Source organism: Bubalus bubalis, chromosome 2 (genome assembly GCF_019923935.1).
Source record: "Bubalus bubalis isolate 160015118507 breed Murrah chromosome 2, NDDB_SH_1, whole genome shotgun sequence".
Classification (NCBI taxonomy): domain Eukaryota; kingdom Metazoa; phylum Chordata; class Mammalia; order Artiodactyla; family Bovidae; genus Bubalus; species Bubalus bubalis.
This window is the reverse complement of record NC_059158.1, coordinates 123,971,178-123,992,505: the sequence shown is the minus strand read 5'-3', so window position 1 is coordinate 123,992,505 and position 21,328 is coordinate 123,971,178. Positions and strand designations below refer to the sequence as shown.

The 21,328-nt window shown below is 40.1% G+C and overlaps 1 protein-coding gene and 1 pseudogene across 5 annotated transcripts in view; both read right to left on the bottom strand.

Annotated features, from left to right (window-relative positions):
* The window catches only part of EPB41L5 (erythrocyte membrane protein band 4.1 like 5), a 167,427-nt gene extending 146,099 nt beyond the window's left edge, over positions 1 to 21,328 (bottom strand). For 4 of the 5 annotated variants that reach the window (XM_006057177.4, XM_006057179.4, XM_006057180.4 and 1 more), the window contains exons 1-2: positions 21,164 to 21,328; positions 15,240 to 15,426 (exon numbers count right to left, since the gene is read on the bottom strand). In XM_006057177.4, the coding sequence (XP_006057239.1) occupies positions 15,240 to 15,419 (180 nt within the window). In that variant the 5' untranslated portion in view covers positions 15,420 to 15,426; positions 21,164 to 21,328. Of the gene's footprint in view, positions 1 to 15,239; positions 15,427 to 19,812; positions 19,838 to 21,163 lie in introns of those variants that run through there. The other variant, XM_006057178.4, reaches the window with a different exon arrangement.
* Positions 4,873 to 6,366, bottom strand: LOC112582997 (annotated as a pseudogene).

The following is a 21,328-nucleotide window of genomic DNA, read 5'->3' as shown; positions in this document are numbered from 1 at the left end:
CTTAACAGAGTTAGAGAACTTTGGGGAGTGCTATCTTGGAAGGAAAGTTATGACCAACCTAGATAGCATATTCAAAAGCAGAGACATTACTTTGCCAACAAAGGTTCGTCTAGTCAAGGCTATGGTTTTTCCTGTGGTCATGTATGGATGTGAGAGTTGGACTGTGAAGAAGGCTGAGCGCCGAAGAATTGATGCTTCTGAACTGTGGTGTTGGAGAAGACTGTTGAGAGTCCCTTGGACTGCAAGGAGATCCAACCAGTCCATTCTGAAGGAGATCAGCCCTGGGATTTCTTTGGAAGGAATGATGCTAAAGCTGAAACTCCAGTACTTTGGCCACCTCATATGCAGAGTTGACTCATTGGAAAAGACTCTGCTGCTGGGAGGGATTGGGGGCAGGAGGAGAAGGGGATGACAGAGGATAAGGTGGCTGGATGGCATCACTGACTCAATGGATGTGAGTCTCAGTGAACTCTGGGAGTTGGTGATGAACAGGGAGGCCTGGTGTGCTGTGATTCATGGGGTCGCAAAGAGTCAGACACGACTGAGCAAATGATCTGATCTGATCTGATCTGATCATGATTTATTCTTGAGGACACAGTCAGCAGGCAGATGTAATATTAAGAATAACAATGGAAGTGAAGATTAAGACATGAATTCAAATATTTGAACATATTTGTTGTACTAACATGGTGGAAAGGAGAAATATGGACAAAGGAAGGGAAGCGATAACTGTTACTGGAAATGACAAAGAAAGCTTTTGATTTTAAATCATACTTACAATCACTAAGTCCCGGAGCAGTGCTAACAAACTTAAATAGAAAATACCAATTATGCAAAAAAAATTTGCAAATGGCAATGATCCTAAAAGGAATACAAAGTATTTCTAAGTTAAATCAGGAAGTCACAGAAACATCCCACTGCATTTACTTATCTGGTACCAAACTTACATACTTTCATTATCTTCATTTTAAGGTGCATTTCTAGAACCAATTTCATATTCCATCGACGTTCTTTATTTGCTTCAAAGACCAAAGGGGAGCCAGGCTCCCTTATTTGGCTCTCTTTTTATTCTGCCAAAGCATCACCTGCCAGCCTCATGAAACAGGGGTTGTGTTTTGAGAAAAGAGAGAATGAGCTTCTGCCAGCTGGGTGGCTGCCTTCTCAGAATAAAAATCTTTTGAAGGGTATGTATTAACTCCTTAACAAAGGCTAATTATGGGCCAACCAATAGTCAACACAAAGCATCTGTAGCTTTCTGACATTAAAAACACTTAATCCAACAGAAATCCATCATCTCAAAATGAAAACCTCCCAAACATCTTAATCTGAAATTCAGGGATAGCATGAATATTTTTAAAACTTTCATCTGCAGTCTAGTCAGCATGAAAAAGAACTATACTGTTGCGACTTCCCTGGTGGTCCACTGGTTAAGAATACACTGTGCAAATCAGGGGACAAGGACTCAATTGCTGCTTCTGGAACTAAGATACCACATGCCGCAGATCATAAGTCCATGCGCCACAACTACCGAGCCCGCTGGCCACAACGAGACAGTCTGTGCACCACAACGAAAGATTCCACACGCCACAACTAAGACCCAAGGCAGCCAAATAAATAAGTAACTTTTTAAAAAAAGAACCATAATGTTTCATGAAAGTTAAGTCTCAGACAAGAAGTAAATAAGCTAACTGCAGTATGCTGATCTCAGATTTCTGATTCTCAGTTCAGTTCAGTCACTCAGTCGTGTCCCAACTCTTTGCGACCCCATGACTGCAGCACACCAGACTTCCCTGTCCCTCACCAACGCCCGAAGCATACTCAAACTCATGTCCATCGAGTCAGTGATGCCATCCAATCATCTCATCCTATGTCATCCCCTTCTCCTCCCGCTTTCAATCTTTCCCAGGATCAGGGTCTTTTCAAATGAGTCAGCTCTTTGTTTCAGGTGGCCAATGGATTGGAGTTACAGCTTCAGCATCAGCCCTTCCAATGAAAATTTAGGACTGATTTCCTTTAGGATTGACTGGTTGGATCTCCTTGCAGTCCAAGGGACTCTCAAGAGTCTTCTCCAACACCATAGTTCAAAAACATCAATTCTTCGGTGCTCAGCTATCTTTACAGTCCAACTCTCACATCCATACACAACTACTGGAAAAACCATAGCTTTGACTAAATGGACCTTTGCTGGAAAAGTAAAGGCTCTGCTTTTTAATATGCTGTCTAGGTTGGTCATAGTTTTTCTTCCAAGGAGCATGTGTCTTTTAATTTCATGGCTGCAGTCACCATCTGTAGTGATTTTGGAGCCCAAAAAAATAAAGTCTGTCACTGTTTCCACTGTTTGAGCAACTATTTGCCATGAAGTGATGGGACCGGATGCTATGATCTTAGTTTTCTGAATGCTGAGTTTTAAGACAACTTTTTCATCAAGAAGTGTTCTCTTGGCAAAACTCTGTTAGCCTTTGCTCTGCATCATTTTGTATTCCAAGGTCAAATTTGCCTGTTACTCTAGGTATCTCTTGACTTTCTACTTTTGCATTCCAGTCCCCTATAATGAAAAGGACATCTTTTTTGGGTGACAGTTCTAGAAGTTCTAGTTCTGATTCTAACCCAGGAAAAAAATGTATCACTGATGAGTTAGAAATGTGGTCTTCTTTTAAATATTATTCCAGTTTATTAAATAATGATACAAGGTTTATCCCACATATTCCAATTATGTTTAAATGAATATCTCGAAATATAAAAGCTTATGAAAAGTTTTATAGTCTTTATATAACATACACTATTTCCAACACATGAACAAATACAGAGAACAGAAACTTTCTTATATCTCAATCAGGCAATACTTAGCATCAATGATTAAACAAATCCACAAGCAAACAAAAAAATCCACTTTCTTCATTTTGATTATAAAAGGTAAAAATCCCTTGGCCACATTTACCCAAGGGAATGGGGGGAGGTGGGGACCTGTAGTCACAGCCCTGGAAACAAGGGGACTGAGCCTCCCAGTTCTTCATGTTCTTTCTTGGCTTAGAAACTTCAACAACTGCATTACTTTTTCAGGAAGCAGCAAAAGAAAAAAAATCAAAACAAGACTGTTCCATAAGGTATTTAATAAATCTGCGCTAAAGAAATACTATATTTTTATCTTAAAAATCTGCTTTTACAGTGAGGCTTAGCTTTCTTTTCATTCTGGTGTAAACATGGACAGAGGAACCTGGCGGGCTACAACCCCTGGGGTCGCAAAGAGTCAGAACCAACTGACCATACACACACACACATACACGAACATGTACATATTTGAACAAACTGATATAATGAATATTGCATGGTATCCAATCTTTACATGGTCTTCAAAATTGACTTGCTTCTACTGTCCTAGGGATTATACGTACACTTAAAATGTCTTCTACATTAAAAGAAAAAAAAGTGGCTCATTAAAAAATCTCATAAAATAGTCATCCTTTAAACTCAAGGAATGCAAAAGTGAAAGCCTTTCTATAGAAACCCTTTCACCTCAGTGGAACTGTTCTGGTAAGAAGAAAAAAAAAATTCCTCTGTAAAGATATGATTCATTACAAGGGATGATGAGGCCTGAAAGGGCCTCATCACATTTGGCGCTAGTCAGGGAGAACTGGCTGAGAAGGCAATGGCACCCCACTCCAGTACTCTTGCCTGGAAAATCCCATAGACGGAGGAGCCTGGTAGGCTGCAGGAGGAGCCTGGTAGGCTGCAGTCCATGGGGTCACGAAGAGTCGGACATGACTGAGCGGCTTCACTTTCACTTTTTACTTTCATGTACTGGAGAAGGAAATGGCAACCCACTCCAGTGTTCTTGCCTAGAGAATCCCAGGGACGGGTGAGCCTGGTGGGCTGCCGTCTATGGGGTCACACAGAGTCGGACACGACTGAAGCAACTTAGCAGCAGCAGCAGCAGGGAGAACTGTTCTTCCACCTGAGTCTTGAAGCAATCAACACCTACTTGCTCCTCCGACCTCCTTTCGTGCCTTAAATCTTACCACTGGAACTAAAATTCTTCTTCACAAAAATCTTGTTTTCAGAGTCAGCATTAACAAAGAAGACAAGGTCAAGGTGATTGTGAGGAAAATTGTCCAATCTCCAAGAAAAACCTGTGTGGCTTCCATGTCACTTCAAGGGAGGAAGCAGCCCAGGGACTGGACCGACTGGGAACCTGCCTTTACTGCAGAAGTGTCTGTCCTAGAGCCCCAGTGAGTATGTATTTAAGTTACTCTCAAAGAGTAGAACCGAAGGTACCCAAGCAAATATTAAATATTTCCTTTCCTGGGGATGTATTCTTGAAGTGTAAAGGTCGTGGGGCGCTCAAAGTCACTATTTTGAAAAGAGTAAGATGAACACGGCAAAGAATGATATCCTATTTTCAGAAAAAGAAGGAAGATACTACATACCTCTTCTCAAACTCTAGGTACACGAAAAATCGCTTTTCAAATTTCAAGCAATCATTTTCCATCCAAACTGATTAGGAAGTCCAAGACAAGGAATACTTTAATAAACAGGATGAGAACTAAAGTGAAACCTGGGAAATCTGGAAAAACCAACTCTTTGATTCACTTGCAACCTTTTGCTAAGGAAAACATAATAAAACCTTAACCACTTTCTTTCACATGGCTTTTATCAAAGAACTCATTCAGAAGAAACTCATAATAAAATAATTCTCTTCAATACACCAGACCATTTATTTTTGGATTATGGCTTTATGAAAGCATGATGTAAACACACTTATCCTACAAGTCAAGTAGTAGCAACTACTATTTTCTTCACTTGATTCTCAATATCAGTAGAGGTTATCATCCTCATCTTACAGACTGGGAAACAGAAACTTGCTAAAATCTAAAATAAGGAAAAAAAATAAAATTAGGAACATTACCTAAGGACCCAACTTGCTTAAAAACATCTCCCACCAACAGACTTTGCCACCTTCCAAGCTAACATATTATACCATCCTGAGTTTAGAAATCAATACTTTGCAACAATTCCTCACAAACCTCAAGGGGTAAAGGTTTAAAAATCACTTACCATAAGTGAAAGACCCTGCCAAAATAAGAAACTGCAAAGCACTGCAATGTTTCAGGGATCTATATCCTGCATTGTTTATGCCTGAGGTATACCAGGTCTCTATGTGTGAACTTCTTCAGCAGACACAAAGCCAAAGCCCCCCAGAAGTTCAGAACAATGACACTTTCTCAGAGGCTCTACTCCATGGTTCGGATGAGCTTTTTTAGAACATCTGGGAGTCTCGGCTACAATCTGAGATGCATCAGGAGTTACTCCCTCCAAAGGAAATGATCTACAGTTCTTGACCTTCATGCAAGTTTTCTTTAGCAAGAAACATGCATTTCATGTTATATTTGATGTGGAAGGGTACTTGGATGGTAAGAACTAGTGTCTGGATGTTACAGTTTATACCATTAAATGTCTGGTGCAGAGCACCCAAGGCCAAGCAAGACACAGCAATTCACACAAACACAGTCCTCACTTGTTGCTCACACCTAAGCATCTGTGGCGGGTAAAGCAGTAGGAAAGACTGGAAGCTTTGCTATTTCAGAAGTGAGCATTTTCAGAAGGATGTCTCATGCAGTCTTGTCACAAATTCAATACCTTCAACTGCTTGTACGTCACAAAGAAAATAATATTCCAAGGGCCAAGTCTCAACCAACTTGACCAAAACCCTTTACACAGAGCAAAAAACCCCTTCATTCTTCCATGTCTATAATAAGCAATGCAGGGTACCTGTGAAACCAGGGCGTCTGCCATCATGAAGGACTCCAATTCATCGTACATGTTCTCACCACATAGGGTTTGAGGCCAGGGCCCCTGCCAATCCAGAGCTGAAGCTTGAGAGGAAATGGGTTACACAATGTCTCCCATCAGGCGCAAGAAAATCAGATGCTTCTCAGTGAGGTTGTAAACCCACAGCTCCATGCAGCCAACATCAGTGGCCCTCTGAGCAATAAGGGACATGCCCTTCCACAGTCCTCTTGTTCCCTCTTGCTGGTAAATGTTAATGAAGTTGCCTATTTTTCCTCCTTGAAGGGTGTTGTTTTGTGCTGCCATCTGAATTTTCAATACTTTAGCTGGAATGGAAACGGTTGAGGATATGACTCCAGAGAGAATTCCACAGGCCACATTTATAAGACGGGTTTCATCTTCTGGGCACTTGACAAATAGCCGCTTCAAGCTCTGGTAGGTGCCTATCTTGGTGGCGCCACAGGAAGCCTGGTGTACCACTGAAGGGTACTCCTCAAATACAGTGCTTTCAGGCCTTCCTCTCTGCCTATCCTCACTAACACATTCAACACTGCTCAATACTTGATTTCTTTGAGGTTTGCATCATTCTTCTGGTCTTGAATCTGGAGCCGTGTCTTGGTTAAATCAACTGGAAACTTACTGAACTCAGCTAGAGTGGTCAGGCCTCTGTACACAAAGGGCTTCCAGTTCAGGGCCAACAAGCTCACCGCTGTCCCTTCTCCTTTGGTTCACAGAAGCATAGCCTCCAACAGGATTTTTCTAGGCAGGGGCAGCCCTGCACCTTCTCCTGCCCAGGCTTAGCAGCAGTTGGACAGAAAATGTGATCTTGATAATATCCTGGGTAGGTGAACACCTGACTCAATCATAATTTTTAAAACTATCAATCTGTTACTATCAACCATGGAAACAGTTCCTAAAACAATTGGATCTATCCCATTGTGTCTCTTTTTAACATACTGTCTTTAAAAAAATTTTTTTATTGCAGTATAGTTGATGTACAATATTATATAAGTTACAGAAGTACAAAATAGTGATTCACAATCTTTAAAGGTTATATTTAACACTTATCGTAAACTACTGACTGTATGCCCTGTGCTATACAATACATCCTGATTCATTTTATACAGAGTAATGTGTACCTCATAGTTCCCTCCCCAAGCCTGCCCTACCCATCTTTCCTCTCCCCACTGGTAACCACCAGTTTGTTCTATACATCTGTGAGTCTGCTTCTTTTTTGTTGTATTCACCAGTTTGTTTTATTTTTTAGATTCCACATATAAGTGATATCATACAGTATTTGATTTTCTCTGTCTGACTTACTTAGCATAATATACTCCAAGTCTACTTGCGTCGTTGCAAATGGCAAAATTTCATCCTTCTTATGGCTGAGTAATACTCCATTGTATATATGTACCACATCTTCTTTATACAGTCCTCTGTCAATGGACATTTAGGTTGCATGCATGTCCTGCCTATTACTGTAAGTATTGCTGCTATGAACACTGCGGTGCATGTATCTTTTTGAATTAGTGTTTTTGTTTCTTTCTCATTCCTTACTTTCTTAAAGATTTTTCACTTCATTATGCACTTACTAGTTTACAGAAAATAACATTTTTGACATAGTATATCATTCAATTCTATTTAACAATTACTGAACAGACATCTATTACGTACTGGCCGCTAGAGATATATAGCTGAATATGCTTGTATTTCTCATCCTCAAGCAATCACAAGGTTCTTAGTAAGAATAAAATCATTCACAACTAGTTTAAACACAATAAATATGAGTGTTATCCTTGCAGTATAAACAAAATGCCAAGGAAATGCAGGTGAGTTAAATCTGCCTAAAAGTAGTAAAGGGTTAACACAACTCTGTCACCTTAGGCAGAAACAAAATGAAGAAAGATATGGAATCTTGACAGTCTATGGTGAGGCTGAGAACAGAGACACTCAAAGACAGGCAAGAGTCAGAAGATCAAGAGGCAGAAACTGCCAACGTAATTCTTCCTAAAACTGCAAAATAGAACATCACTCTCATCTTTAAAACCCTTTAATTATTCCTCTTTCTCTACAGATTAAGGTGCAAATTCTAGGGCATAAAATAGTTTTTCCTAACTGTTCCCTGAGCTACCCAGGTGGCTCAGTGGTAAACAATCTGCCTGTTAATGCAAGAGACACACGTTTGATCCCTGGATCATGAAGATCCCTCTGGAGACGGAAATCCCATGGACAGAGGAGCCTAGCAGGCTACAGTCCATGGGGTCCAAAAGAGTTGGACAAGATTTAGCAACTAGACAACAACAACAACTGTTTCTTGCTTAGTCTTACAGCCTTCGCTCCTATCACTTGAGCATTTTACCGGTTTATAATTTCCCCAGTAAGTCTTACCTGAGCCTTAGCAAAATGCAGTTCTGCTTAGAATGTACTTTAGGTCTCCAATGAACTCTGATTTCAAGAATCAGTACATCGATGCTTGGGGCTGGTGCACTGGGACGACCCAGAGGGATGGTGTGGGGAGGGAGAAGGGAGGAGGGTTCAGGATGGGGAGCGTATGTATACCTGTGGCGGATTCCTTTTGATGTTTGGCAAAACTAATACAGTGTTTCAGGTTTAAAAATAAAATTAAATTAAATTAAAAAAAAAAAAAGAATCAGTACATCTGTGTTACTGTTCAAAAAGCCAGACACTAAATCCTCCTTCCTGTGCTAGTTAGTATAAACTTGTGCAAAGGCACATGGTTGCAAAGTGGTCTACTATGCCTGGGCAAATAGTAAGAAGGTCCAGTAGTGTCCGTAGAGTGTAGAATATGGATGTGAAATACTTGATCCCAGGGTCAACATCCTGTTCATTTTTATATACTCTCTCACCTTGCAGCTACCGAATATGAACCAAGCAGAAAACAAAGAGTGAAAACAAAGATCCACACAGCTCTGGCAAACTACAATTTTTCAGTTAAATCTAGACCAGTACTCATTGCTTATATCCTTTTCTCCCCTAACAAATTAATCTAGGTCATCACCTCACTCAGACCCAGTGCTCACTTCACATCCTCTTTTTGATGAAGACTAAGAGCATCAAGATAGCATCTACCCATCAGTCTCCTAGAACACTCCTCCTATCATTTCCACCTGTGTATATAAATCCACATAAACAAACCCAGATCTCCCCATGCAGCCATTCTCTACCTGCTGTGTTCTGTCTTCCTTTTACCGTGTTGTTTTCCTGTCTTCCTTTTACTGCCAAATCTGGTTTTTCCCCATTCTCCAACCCCTCATTTTCCCTTCATGCATTTCCTCACACACAAATAATGTTTATTTATTAAGCACCCAAGAGGTACAAAGGACTATAAAACATCCAAAAAATAAAAGACAGTCCCCAATAATTCCTTTAAGCCTTCTAAAATATGGCTTCTAAACACATCCCACTGAAGCTCTTTTCCCCACTTCACCCCTTATTTCCAGGACAGCCCGACTACCCTTTTACGATCTTCTACACCATCAACATTACCCTCTACACCAGAGTTCGAATTATATTTTGCTCGTTTCTAATCTTCATTCTCCTCCTCCCATATACACATACAACACATTTCTTCCACTGCAAACTCACAGCCACAATTAGTCTGCAGCCCCATTATCTTATGTCTCTATTACTGTACAGGGGCTTCCCTGGTGGCTCAGACAGTAAAGAATCTGCCTGCAATGCAGGAGACCCGGATTCAATCCCTGGGTCTGGAAGATCCCCTGGAGAAGGGAATGGCTATCCACTCCAGTATTCTTGCCTGGAGAGTTCCATGGACAGAGGAGTCAGGCAGGCTATAGGCTATGGGGTTGCAAAGAGTCAGACACGACTGAGTGACTAACACTTTAGTCTCTTGCTTCTCTTCCCTGTAATAAATCAACCATATCACTTCTAAATCAAAGCCATGTATCATCTTTATCATGTTCCTTAACTACTGAAAAACCTTAAGTGGAATAAAACATAAGTATACAAAAAAAAAAATCTATGTGTTTTTTTTCTTAAACAGCTTTGAGATATAAATCACATACCAGATCATTTATGACAAAGCTTTATATTGTCAACTCGCTTATTTAACTTACATGCAGAGTGCATCATGCAAAATGCTGTGGTGGATGAATCACAAGCTGGAAGCAAGATTGCCAGGAGAAATATCAACAACCTCAGATATGCAGATGATACCATTCTAATGGCATAAAGTGAATACTAACTAAAGAGCCTCTTGATGAATGTGAAAGAGGAAGAGTGAAAAAGCTGGCTTAAAACTCAACATCCAAAAAACTAAGATCATGGCATCTGGTTCCATCACTTCATGGCAAACAGGAGAGGAAAAAGTGGAAGCAGTGAGACTTATTTTCTTGGGCTCCAAAATCACTGAGGATGGTGACCACAGCCATGAAATTCAAAAACTCTTGCTCCTTAGAAGACAAGCTATGATAAACCTAGACAGTGTATTAAAAAGCAGAGACATTACTTTGCTGACAAAGGTCCGTATAGTCAAAGCTATGGATTTTTCTAAGTAGGCATGTACGGATGTAAGAGCTGGACCATAAAAAAGGCTGCGTGCTGCAGAATTGATGCTTTCAAACTATGGTGCTGGAGAAGATTCTTCAGAGTCCCTTGGACAGCAAGGTGATCAAACCAGTCAATCCTAAAGGAAATCAACCCTGAATATATTCATTGGAAGGACTGATGCTGAAACTGAAGTTCCAATACTTTGGCCACCTAATGTGAAGAGCTGACTCACTAGAAAAGATCCTGATGCTAGTAAAGACTGAGGGAAGGCGGAGAAGGGGGCAACAGAAGCTGAGATGTGTGGATGGCATCACTGACTCAATGGAATGAGTTTGAGCAAACTCTGGGAGATAGTGAAGGACAGGAAAGCCTGGAATGCTGCAATCCATGGGGTCACAAAAAGTCAGACACGACTTAGCAACTGAACAACAACATCATTTACCCATTAAAACTATACAATTCAGGACTTCCCTGGTGGTCCAGTGGCTAAGACGCTGTGCTCCCAATGCAGGAGGCCTAGGTTCAATACCTGGTCAGGGAACTAGATCCCATATGCTGTATTAAGACCTGGCATAGCCTAACAAATATTTTTTTAAGTATACAATTCAAAGACACAGTCAAACTAATTTTAGAAAATCTTCATCACCTCAAAAAGAAACCTCATAACCTTCAGCTATGGGCCTAACTACCCTTTTCACCATTCTCTCACCCTTCTACCCCAGGAAACCTCTAATGTAATTTTTCCCCCTTTTAGATTTCTCTATTCTGGACCTTTACATGAATGGAATCACATAGTGTGTGATCTTTTGTCACTGGCTTCTTTCACCCAGCATAGTGTTTTCAAAGTTCACCTATGTAGCACGTACCATGTAGAAGCTATCAGTCCTATTTCCTTTGTGGTCCAGCAGTATTCTATTTACAGATGTAACATATTTTGTTAATACACTGGTCTGCTGACAGGTAGCTGGTTGTTTCTACCTTTTGGTTATCCAGAATGCTGCTGCTATGGATATCTGTGTACAAGTTTTTGTGTAAACATGTTTTCAAGTCTCTTGGGCATATGCCTAGAAATGAAATTGCTGAATCACATGGTAACTACGTTTAGTCATTTGAGAAACTGCCAGATTATTTTTCAGAGCAGCTGGACCACGTTAACATTCCTGTTGAATGTTAACATATAAGAGGGTTCAGATTTCTCTACTTCCTCACCAACACTTGATGTTATCTGACATTTTTATTCTAGCGTTCCTAGTTGGTATGAAATAGTATGGTTTTTATTTGCATTTCTCTGACAACTAATGTTGTCGGGCATTTCATGTGCTTGTTCATTTGCATATATCCTATTTGGAGGAAGGTTTACTCAGATCCTTTGGCCATTTTTAAATTGGGTTGTCTTTTTATTATTGGGTTCTAACAACTCTCCACATATTCCAGCTACTTATTAGATATATAATTTTCAAATACTTCCTCTCATTATGTAACAGTCTTTTCACTCTCTTGATGGTGTCCTTTAAGGCACAAAGGTTATAATTCTGATAAAGTTCAATTTATTTACTCTTATTGTTCATGTTTTTGGTGTAATTATCCAAGAAACTAGTATGAAATCCAAGGTCATGAAGATTTATTCCTATATTTCCCCCTAAGACTTTTATAGTCTTGTGTTTAGGACTTTGACCCATTCTGAGTTAATTTTTGTATATATAGGAGTTAAGGGTCCACCTTCATTCTTTTGTGTGTGTTACTCACATACAAAAGGCTGTTGAAAAGACTTTCCTTTTTCCCTGCACTGAATGGCTCTGGTAGCCTATCAAAATTCAACTGACCATAGATGTGTGGGTTTATATCTGGATTGTCTATTGTGATCCATTGGTCCTTGCACCAGCAAAGCACACCATCTAGATTACTACTGCTTTATAGTACATCTTGAAATTGGGACATATAAGTCTTACTACTTTGTTCTTCTTCAATATTGTTTAGGCTATTCCGGTCCTGTGCAATTGCACATGAATTTTAAAATCAGCTTGTCTATCTCCACAAATAAATCAGCTGATATTCTGTTGGAGATTATATTGAATCTGTAAAGTTTTGGGGGTACTGCCATCTTAATAATGTTAAGTCTTTAAAAGTTAGAATTAACAATTAAAAAAATAATAATAATGTTAAGTCTTAGTTAACATTAGTGAACAATTAGTGAACACGGGGTATTTTTCATTTATTTTAAGATATAATGGTCTATGTAATTTAAAGACTTCAGCATCTGTACCAGTAGATATATAAAAATTATTATGTAATGGTTAATCAACTATTTCCTATTAATTTAAAACTCAGGAAAAGCAGAGTTTTACAAGACAAGCTGTTTACTAACCAATTCTAACCTCATAAATCAAAGGACATACTGTGGCATTTTCAAAGAGAAAGTTTAAAAGTCAGGGATAATTAGGAATTTCTACCTGATGCCTTCATCATTTACTAAAAGGCATTAGTTCCTTCAAAAAGAAAAGTAGAAGCTATTTAAATCCCTCCTCAAATTCTGAGAGGAAAGGAGAACTAAGAAAGAAAATGACCGTTACTACCAGTATATATTAATTTGAAGTGTACAGATCACTGACTCAATGGACATGGGTTTGGGTGGACTCTGGGAGTTGGTGATGGACAGGGAGGCCTGGCGTGCTGCGGTTCATGGGGTCGCAAAGAGTCGGACATGACTAAGCGACTGAATTGAATTGAAAATTGAATAGACCTAGATTTCTGTACTTAATTACAGGTAATCCCTTATAGATTGCCTGGGCAATCATCTGAGTTCCGTGTTGATAGATCACAATCAATACTGATGCTAACCCCAATGGGAAATAAGCATGTGCTTCATTCAATTTCCAAAATTAATGGTTGAAAAGCTAAATTAGAAAAAGATAAAGACTCTTCTTCCCAGAAATCACTATTCCTCTAGCCTTTTTCTTCAGCAAAGCGGTTTAGCTGTGGCAAGGGGGAGGGAGAATATGCCCACTTTATATCCACACAAGCATCCAGAATTTACTAACTCTAGGGTTTCACCTGCACTGCAGAGCTGAAAAGGCAACTATTCTACTTCCACAGAGAGTCAAATCTAAAACTCTTGGCTCTTTCACTACAATTGTCTGCATGAGAGAGGCTGGCTAACATTTTGGGCCTTAATCAAGCATCACAGGCCCTTACTGAGCACGCCAAGCAAAGGAAACCATTCCATACCAGTCACTAGCCACTTATTCCACCACCTTAAAACTTAGTGCTGTTTTCTCCTCCACAATACACTGCCTTTTTAAAAAACTCCTTTCCAAATTCTACTTTCCTAGTATCTTTTCCTCCATCAGCAAACTTGAGACTTCATACTTCAAACACTGGGTAATAGTCTTCTTTCCACTCTCTTATATAGTAATCTCAAGTTTTATGCCACATACCTAAGAATATTTTAACAGACTAGGATATAAAATTCTTAGGATACTTGTCAAATAAATGAATATGCAAACTATCCTCACAAAGTATCACATATTGAAATACTGGACAATATTGCCAATGCAGGGGACATAAAAGATGTGGGTTCAATCTCTGGGTCGGGAAAATCCCCTGGAGTAGGAAATGGCAACCCACTCCAGTATTCTTGCCTGGAAAACTCCAGACAAGAGAAGCCTGGTGGGCTACAGTTCACAGGGCTGAAAAGTCAGGAGATGACTGAGTGACTGAGCCATGTATAAATATAATAAATACTCATAAACATGACTTCAAAACATTTCAAGATATCCTGTGTCTTAAGAGTAATTTTATCATATGCCATTATTTTTAAAACGTAAAAGATATATACTAGTACATTCTAAATTATTCAATTAATCAGAATATTCATTAAAACAAGTCATCCAATTCCTTAACCTCTCACTCTGTGAGCTGAAGATCTTCCAGAACTTATTGGACTATATATTATAGCAGCACTTAAGCCATCACCTCGCACAAAGGGTTTTTTAAAAATTGCATTCTGGGTGAAGGAGTGTGTACTAAAAAGAATCTATGGGGAGGGAAGATACTAGAACATTCAATGACACCTCAAATCACACATTTTACAGCTTAGTTATGTAAATCTTTTTATACAGGACAAAGGCATGAGAAAAAGATTTGGTATTAGCAAACAGTTCAGAAAGAAACTCTACTTCTCCCCAAAGCATACAGCTACCTCTCCTCCCTCAGAAAAAGACCTGCTAGGAATAAGTGAAGTCCTTTCAAATACACTGGATTGTTTCACATTGAGTTATGATTACTCATAACTGCAAAAAAAAAAAAAACCACCCAAATCTGAATATAATTACAACATCCAATCTTGAAATAAAGATTACTGTGTATGGAAAAACCATCCTGCAAACTACTTTAGGAAGAAAGAGATGGGCCGTCAGAGCTGAGGGATATCAACAAAGTCCTTTTCCTCACTTCATTCCATTAAAATTTCTACAAGCACACCCAAGGGTGGAGAAAGTACTTGGGAAAGGAAAGGAATGGAAAGTGTTTTGAAAATTACAAAAAAGTTCAGAGAACTATGAGTCTTACGGGACCCCTGTAAGTATCATTATTCTTCCCAGTCTCACTGCTTTAATAAAACTGCTCAACCAGGACTGTGAGAACTCCCCAGAAAGCACACTGCGAAACGCCATCCCAAAGAACACACAAACACACACAGAGGACTCAGTCAGCCACTGCCCTGACATCTGAAAGTTCAGGTTAGCTGCCACTAATTCCAGCGAAGCATTTACTATCCCTCCAGGTATCTCAGGCCACCTGATCCAGGCACCTGTGCACCTCGGCGCCTGACCGCACCAGCTGGTATGAACTCGGCCCCCGGGAAGGTACCAGCTCAGAAGAAGCAAGTGACCTCAGGACGAACACACAAGGCAGCCCGCCCTCCGTACCGGCAAGTCCACACTGACGTCGGTCCCATCCAGAAGGGACACCCGGCAGGTGATCACGGCCCGCGCGTCCCCGGCCGCAGGGATGTGCGTGGCCGCGCGCTGGGCCTCACGGAGCCGGTCCTTCTCGGCCTGTTTGCGCATCGAACGGCGCCCGAGCGTCCTGCGGAAGAAGCTCAACATCTTGTCACTGCGAAATCAAGAGAAAAAAGGGGTCAGTATTCTCCCGCAGTCTGCTCTCAGACAAATGGCGTAGTTTAGTAACGTTCTGTGGACATTAGAGATATGTTATTAAAAAAACACCTGGTCAAGTAAATTTGAAAAAAATTAAAACTGGCGACTTTAAAGACCTTAACATAAAATAGAGCTCACGGCACTGAGCTCACAGCAATTTTAAGCTTTCTGGACTATGTTTTAAGGAGCTAATCTGCCAAGAGAGGGGTAAACATTTATTAAGTTCATCAGGTCTTTCGGGTCAATAAATTATGTGTACAACAGTCATATACCTTTACAAACACTAGGATACGATGCCATACACTAAGGTGCCCTTTGATAGTAACAACAATCCTAAGAAGTTTCATTCCTTCTCTCACCATTTATAGTACTAACACAAAAATGATAACCTATTTTAGCTAAAATACAAATATAATTCAAATGAAAGTTTTTATCACATATTCTATTATTTACAGACTTTAAGCCGCTACATAATATAAACAATTCTTTACAATGTCAAATTAATGCTTTCTTTATCTCCATTAAGAACATTAAAGTTAATCAAAATAATTAAGAGGTTAAATACAGCACATATAAAATGAAAACATCATAAAAACTACCTTGCTAATCTAAAGTTTAGCTTCCAAAACTAAGAAGAGTTTGAGAAAAATAAGTACATGTAACTAAGCCAAGAAATAAATAACAGAGAAAACAAGTTGTGCAGAAAGGGAAATAATCACAGTGCACTTTATGACTCAGCTAATAATTAAGTCATAATATATTAACATTAATACTGATGTAACCGTAAGTATAAAGTAACAATAACTCAGAGGAGGTGGCTAATACAGGTAAGGGTAAACAGAGTTAATCCTCATCTTGCCTGGTAGGAATTCAATAGGTAGTTCATGAAACTACGTGAAACTAAAAATCAAGAAGCAGCAATGAGCTTATTATTTAAAATATGAAAGTGGTTGCCTTAAGGAGGAAGAAAAATTCAGGAGAATGCTCTTTTTTGGAAGAAGACTTCATATCAGATGACTCTTACCACTAGATAAACTTGATAAAAATAAAAGCTAATTTAAAAATAAACAAATGCTATTACATGAAAACATAAGTATCTATAAAGATTACTGTACACACATTACAAGTAAGGATGTAAGTGAAAGGCATTCAGTCATGTCCGACTCTGCCTCCCCATGGACCCCATGACATTCTACAGGCCAGAATGCTGGAGTGGGTAGCCGTCCCCTTCTTCAGAGGATCTTTCCAACCCAGGGATCGAACCCAGGTCTCCTGCATTGCTGGTGGATTCTTTACCAGCTGAACCACCTTCCAGCATAATTAGGTGAACTGGCAAAGCCACCATACTTGTCATTTGTACATTCATCTGTTTATACCTTAAAGAAATAGCTAAAATTTCGGATAGTGTTTCAGTTTACAAAGCACTCATACATAACATCTGGGCCCAGTCTCCTCCACAGGCTTCTTTTCCCGTGGACAATGCTCCCTTTGGACCTTGCTAGCCAGTCTCATTTCAGCTGCCTACAAAAGGCTAGACTTGTCACCCTAAGGCTTCTAACCCCCTTATGTCAGAGGATCCCTACTTGCTCCTTTTAACTTAACTCTACCTGTATCTCCCCTGAGCAATATTCTCTGACATCTAAAGAGTTAGTCATTCCCATAACACCTTCACTGAACCACGAAAATATTTTTGTCTAACTAATCCCATTTTAATTATTCATTTACATGCCTGTCTCCTTTACCATAAGCTCCTGAAGGATACAATTCCTACTTTGAATAGTTAGCCACTTAGTACATTTCATCATCAAATGCATCAAATGTTTACTTTGGAGATTGGAGTAAACAACCTCCATTGGTACTCAGAAAAACTCCCTAAAAATATTGTCTTATTTTGATAAGCACACTAAAAGTCACAGAAATTAAACCATTGACCAGGTCCATTATTTAGTAGTGAAGACAGGGGCTCAAACTCTGATTTTCTGACTCCAAATTTTGGTCTTTTATGCAAAACTCACATTGTAGAAATAAGAAAGAAATTATCAAAGACCACAGCTAAAAAGATGCTGAGTAAAAATACAATCATAAAACATACATGATGAATTTGTTTTTTATAACTTAATTCAGCATATTCAAGAAATAAACAGCAAGCGAATTAAAAAAAAGAGAGATACAAAGGAAACTACAGATTCAGAGATAATCACAAAGTGTGGACTTATTTTAGATTCTTCTTAAGTTATAAGATGTTGTCAATGAGAGAAGCTAGGTGAAAGATACATGGGAACTCTGTACTACTCTAACTTTGACATAAGTCTAAAATTATCTCAAACTAAAATATTTTTTCAATCATACATTTACTATTATATATATAAAACTTATAAGAAGTCTTGCGTAACCAGCTGATGTTTTAAACCAAATGCATTTGTAAACATGATAAAAATAAAAGCTGAAATATTAAATTAAAAACATTTTAAAAACAATTCAGTAGCTATAAATTGAGAATTACAACCTCAGTTTACAAGTATGAATACTCCTATGTAATTAGATAATCTTGCAAAACCATGACAGTTGTCATCTGAACTTTCTAAGGACACAAATTATATACATACACATCTGAACACCAAGTGGATTGTTTATGATACTCAAGAAAGTACTGCCAATTTTCTTTTGGATAAAATAGTGGCATTAAAAATACGTTTTTTAAGAATAATCTTAATTTTTTAAAAATACATACTGAAACATTTATAGAAGAAATCATATGATTTCTAGGACTCACATCAAAATAATACAAGGGAGTTAAGTGGGAAGAGATGAGACAAACTGACCAGGTTACGCCATCAACTGTTGAAGCTGATGGGTACACAGAAACTAATATTCTTCTGACTACTTCTGTATATGTTGAATTCTTCCATAATAAAAAAGCTTTTTTAAGGGAACAAATGCTCAAAATGCACTACAACTTTGTGGTTCCTAGGAAGTGAATTATAAGACAAGTTTTCTTTCACCTCATCCTACATCTTAAAAATAAGATTCAAAAAAAAAAAAAAAATAAAATAAAAATAAGATTGATTATACAAGTAGAGTTAACTTGCTAAGGAAAAATACAACTTCTTTCTTATTTAATATCTATGTATTTTGAAACTCAATGCCACAAACAAGTTTTTTAATTAAAAAAATATGAAAACACTTATATGAAAACAAATTTCAGATGTGCTAGAGAAGTAAAAGAAGTACTAGGAAAAAACAAACATTATATTAGGGTGATGGGCTGTTAAATTGTTTTCTGCAAAAAAAAATTTTGAAGGATTAACATGCAGTTAATAAAGAACTATCGCACATAGTTAAGACAAACAACCCAGAAGAGAGAAAATGGACACGATATGAAGAAACAAGCTCTAAAAGAAGACATGCAATAAAGAAATACTCTTTGAAAGATGTGCAACCTCAGCAGTAACCAAGGAAATCCAAATTAAAAATGTAAGACACTGTCTTGTCATTTAAAAGACTCTAGATATCCAGTATTGAAAAGGATATGTGAAAAACAATGACGTTCACACACACCCTTTCACACAGCAATTCTATTTCTGGTAGGATATCCTAAAAAGAAATGTCCCATATGCGCTTCAAGCCACAGAAACAAGAATTTTCAGGGCATAATTAAGGAAATGTTAAATGCCTCTACCAACACGCAAGTAGTTAAATAATGGTTCATCCAAAGGCATACAACACAGCTGTTTTTATAAAATACAGCTGACACAGACACTTTATATATACACACACACAAAAGAGGCTATCTCTAGAAAGCGTCGTGTAGAGGTATTTAACTTTTCTATAATAAGAATATATTAATATGTTAGGAAGTTTATTTTTTTAATTTATTGTTTTTAAAAGCTTTGCCACATTCACTTTTCCCCACCCCGCCCCCACTCCCAGCACCCTTCACCAAGCCACAGCAGTGGATTTAAGCAACCACCAATCAGATTCCTCTTAACAATCTTTAACTGCCTTGCTCCCGGCTCCAGCTCCTCCTCCGCCCCGACCCTTCCGGCGCCCACTCCCCTCAGCTCGCTCCGCTCTAGTAACTCTTCCACTCAGCCCAGGCGTCTTTCGACTGGGGCCCTTTTTTCCGCCTTAGCTGCTCCAGCTTTCTGGAATGCCCCTTCCCCTTCAACTCCGCCCGCTACACCGCCCCCCCACACCGCACCCTAACCCCCGCCTCCCACTTCACATGGCCATCTTCAGATTTCTGGCTGAAATGTCTTTTCCTCAGAAAATCATTCCCTGCTTTCTAAATCAGGGTCTCCTTTTAGTACCCCTAGCGTGCTCTTTGTAACCTTTAACATACCAACTTGTATTTTACTGGGTATTTGCCGCACCAAGACGCAAGGAGAGACCTAGTCTGACTCGTTCCCCACGGTGACCCAGCAGGCACTGCAATATGCGTATCAGGCGCTCAATAAGGAACTTGCCTGAAATGACACACTGGAATTTTTGGATGGTAGGTGTATACATACACACACACACACACACACACACACACACACACACATTTTTTAAAATAGTATTGAATCTCTTACGCCTGACTTTTCAGCTATGAACTAGGAAGAGTTTAAGTGGGAAACTGCAAACCGAAGTCATCCATTTACCACCTAAATTAACTTTTTCATACATACCTAAAATTCAAAAGTTTGTCGTGACACGTATACACTCTCTTGTGACTGGTGGACGCAACCTTTGATAAACAATTGCTACCCCCACCCCAAGGAAATATTACTTGCAGCAAGTTAAGAACACCCTGCTGCTGCTAAGTCGCTTCAGTCGTGTCCGACTCTGTGCAACCCCAGAGACGGCAGCCCACCAGGCTCCTCTGTCCCTGGGATTCTCCAGGCAAGAATACTGGAGTGGGTTGCCATTTCCTTCTCCATAAGAACACCCTGGGTCGTTCTAAAACCCTGTCTCCAGTACTTGCTTTCTGACAAAGCTATAAGCCAACCTACAGCGAACACCATCAGGATATTAACACCCTTCATCCTAGTCATCCCCAAACAGAAAGTATCTGCAAGGGACTAATTCAACAATTAATCACACATATGGTTTCCTAGTGAACTTTACCTAAAGAAGAAAACCTGCGAACTAGCTTATGTACAAACAATCCACTGTGTCAGATTCAGCAACCTGTTACAGGACAGAAATGGAATGAAAGGAAACTTTTCCCTAACTCTGAAATTCAAACACACGATATTAAAACGTAGCCAAAAGGTGTAAAAGACTCGGCTATTACTGGTCAGACAGCAGAACCATAAAGGCTGGTACTACTGAAGCCGACCCCAGGAGCCATGCATTGGGCCCGGCCGCGGGGCGCAGGGGAAAGCGGGTCCCGGAGCCCCCACACCCCTACCCCCCACCCCGGACACCTGCCGGTCTGCCTCCAGGGCGCGTCAGCCCAGCGCGCTCGCTACCAGTCCTCGGTACGTCCCGGAGCGGCCACGTCCGCCCGCAGGTGGACGCCCGTCCGGCCTCCCTCCCTTCCTCCGCGCCGGCCCCTCGGCCGCCGCTCGGCCGCCGCCCGCCCGCCCCTCGCGGGACACGTTCGGCTGCCGACCTCGAAGCGCCGGGCGGCCTGAGGGTCCCCGGCGAGGCCGGAGCCCCGGTACAGGCGAGGAGGGCGTGAGGAGCCAGGCGGGTGGCGCGCTTACCTGGCAGCGACCACTCGAAGCCACTCTAGGGGAGAGGGCCGCGCGAGGCGGCGAGGGGGCTGCTCCGGGGAAACGCTGAGAAATGGCGGCCAGAGGCGAGCCCACCGCACTAATCCCGGTGGACCCCAGCCGCAACCACCCCTCCCTTAAAGCCCCTAAGCTCCG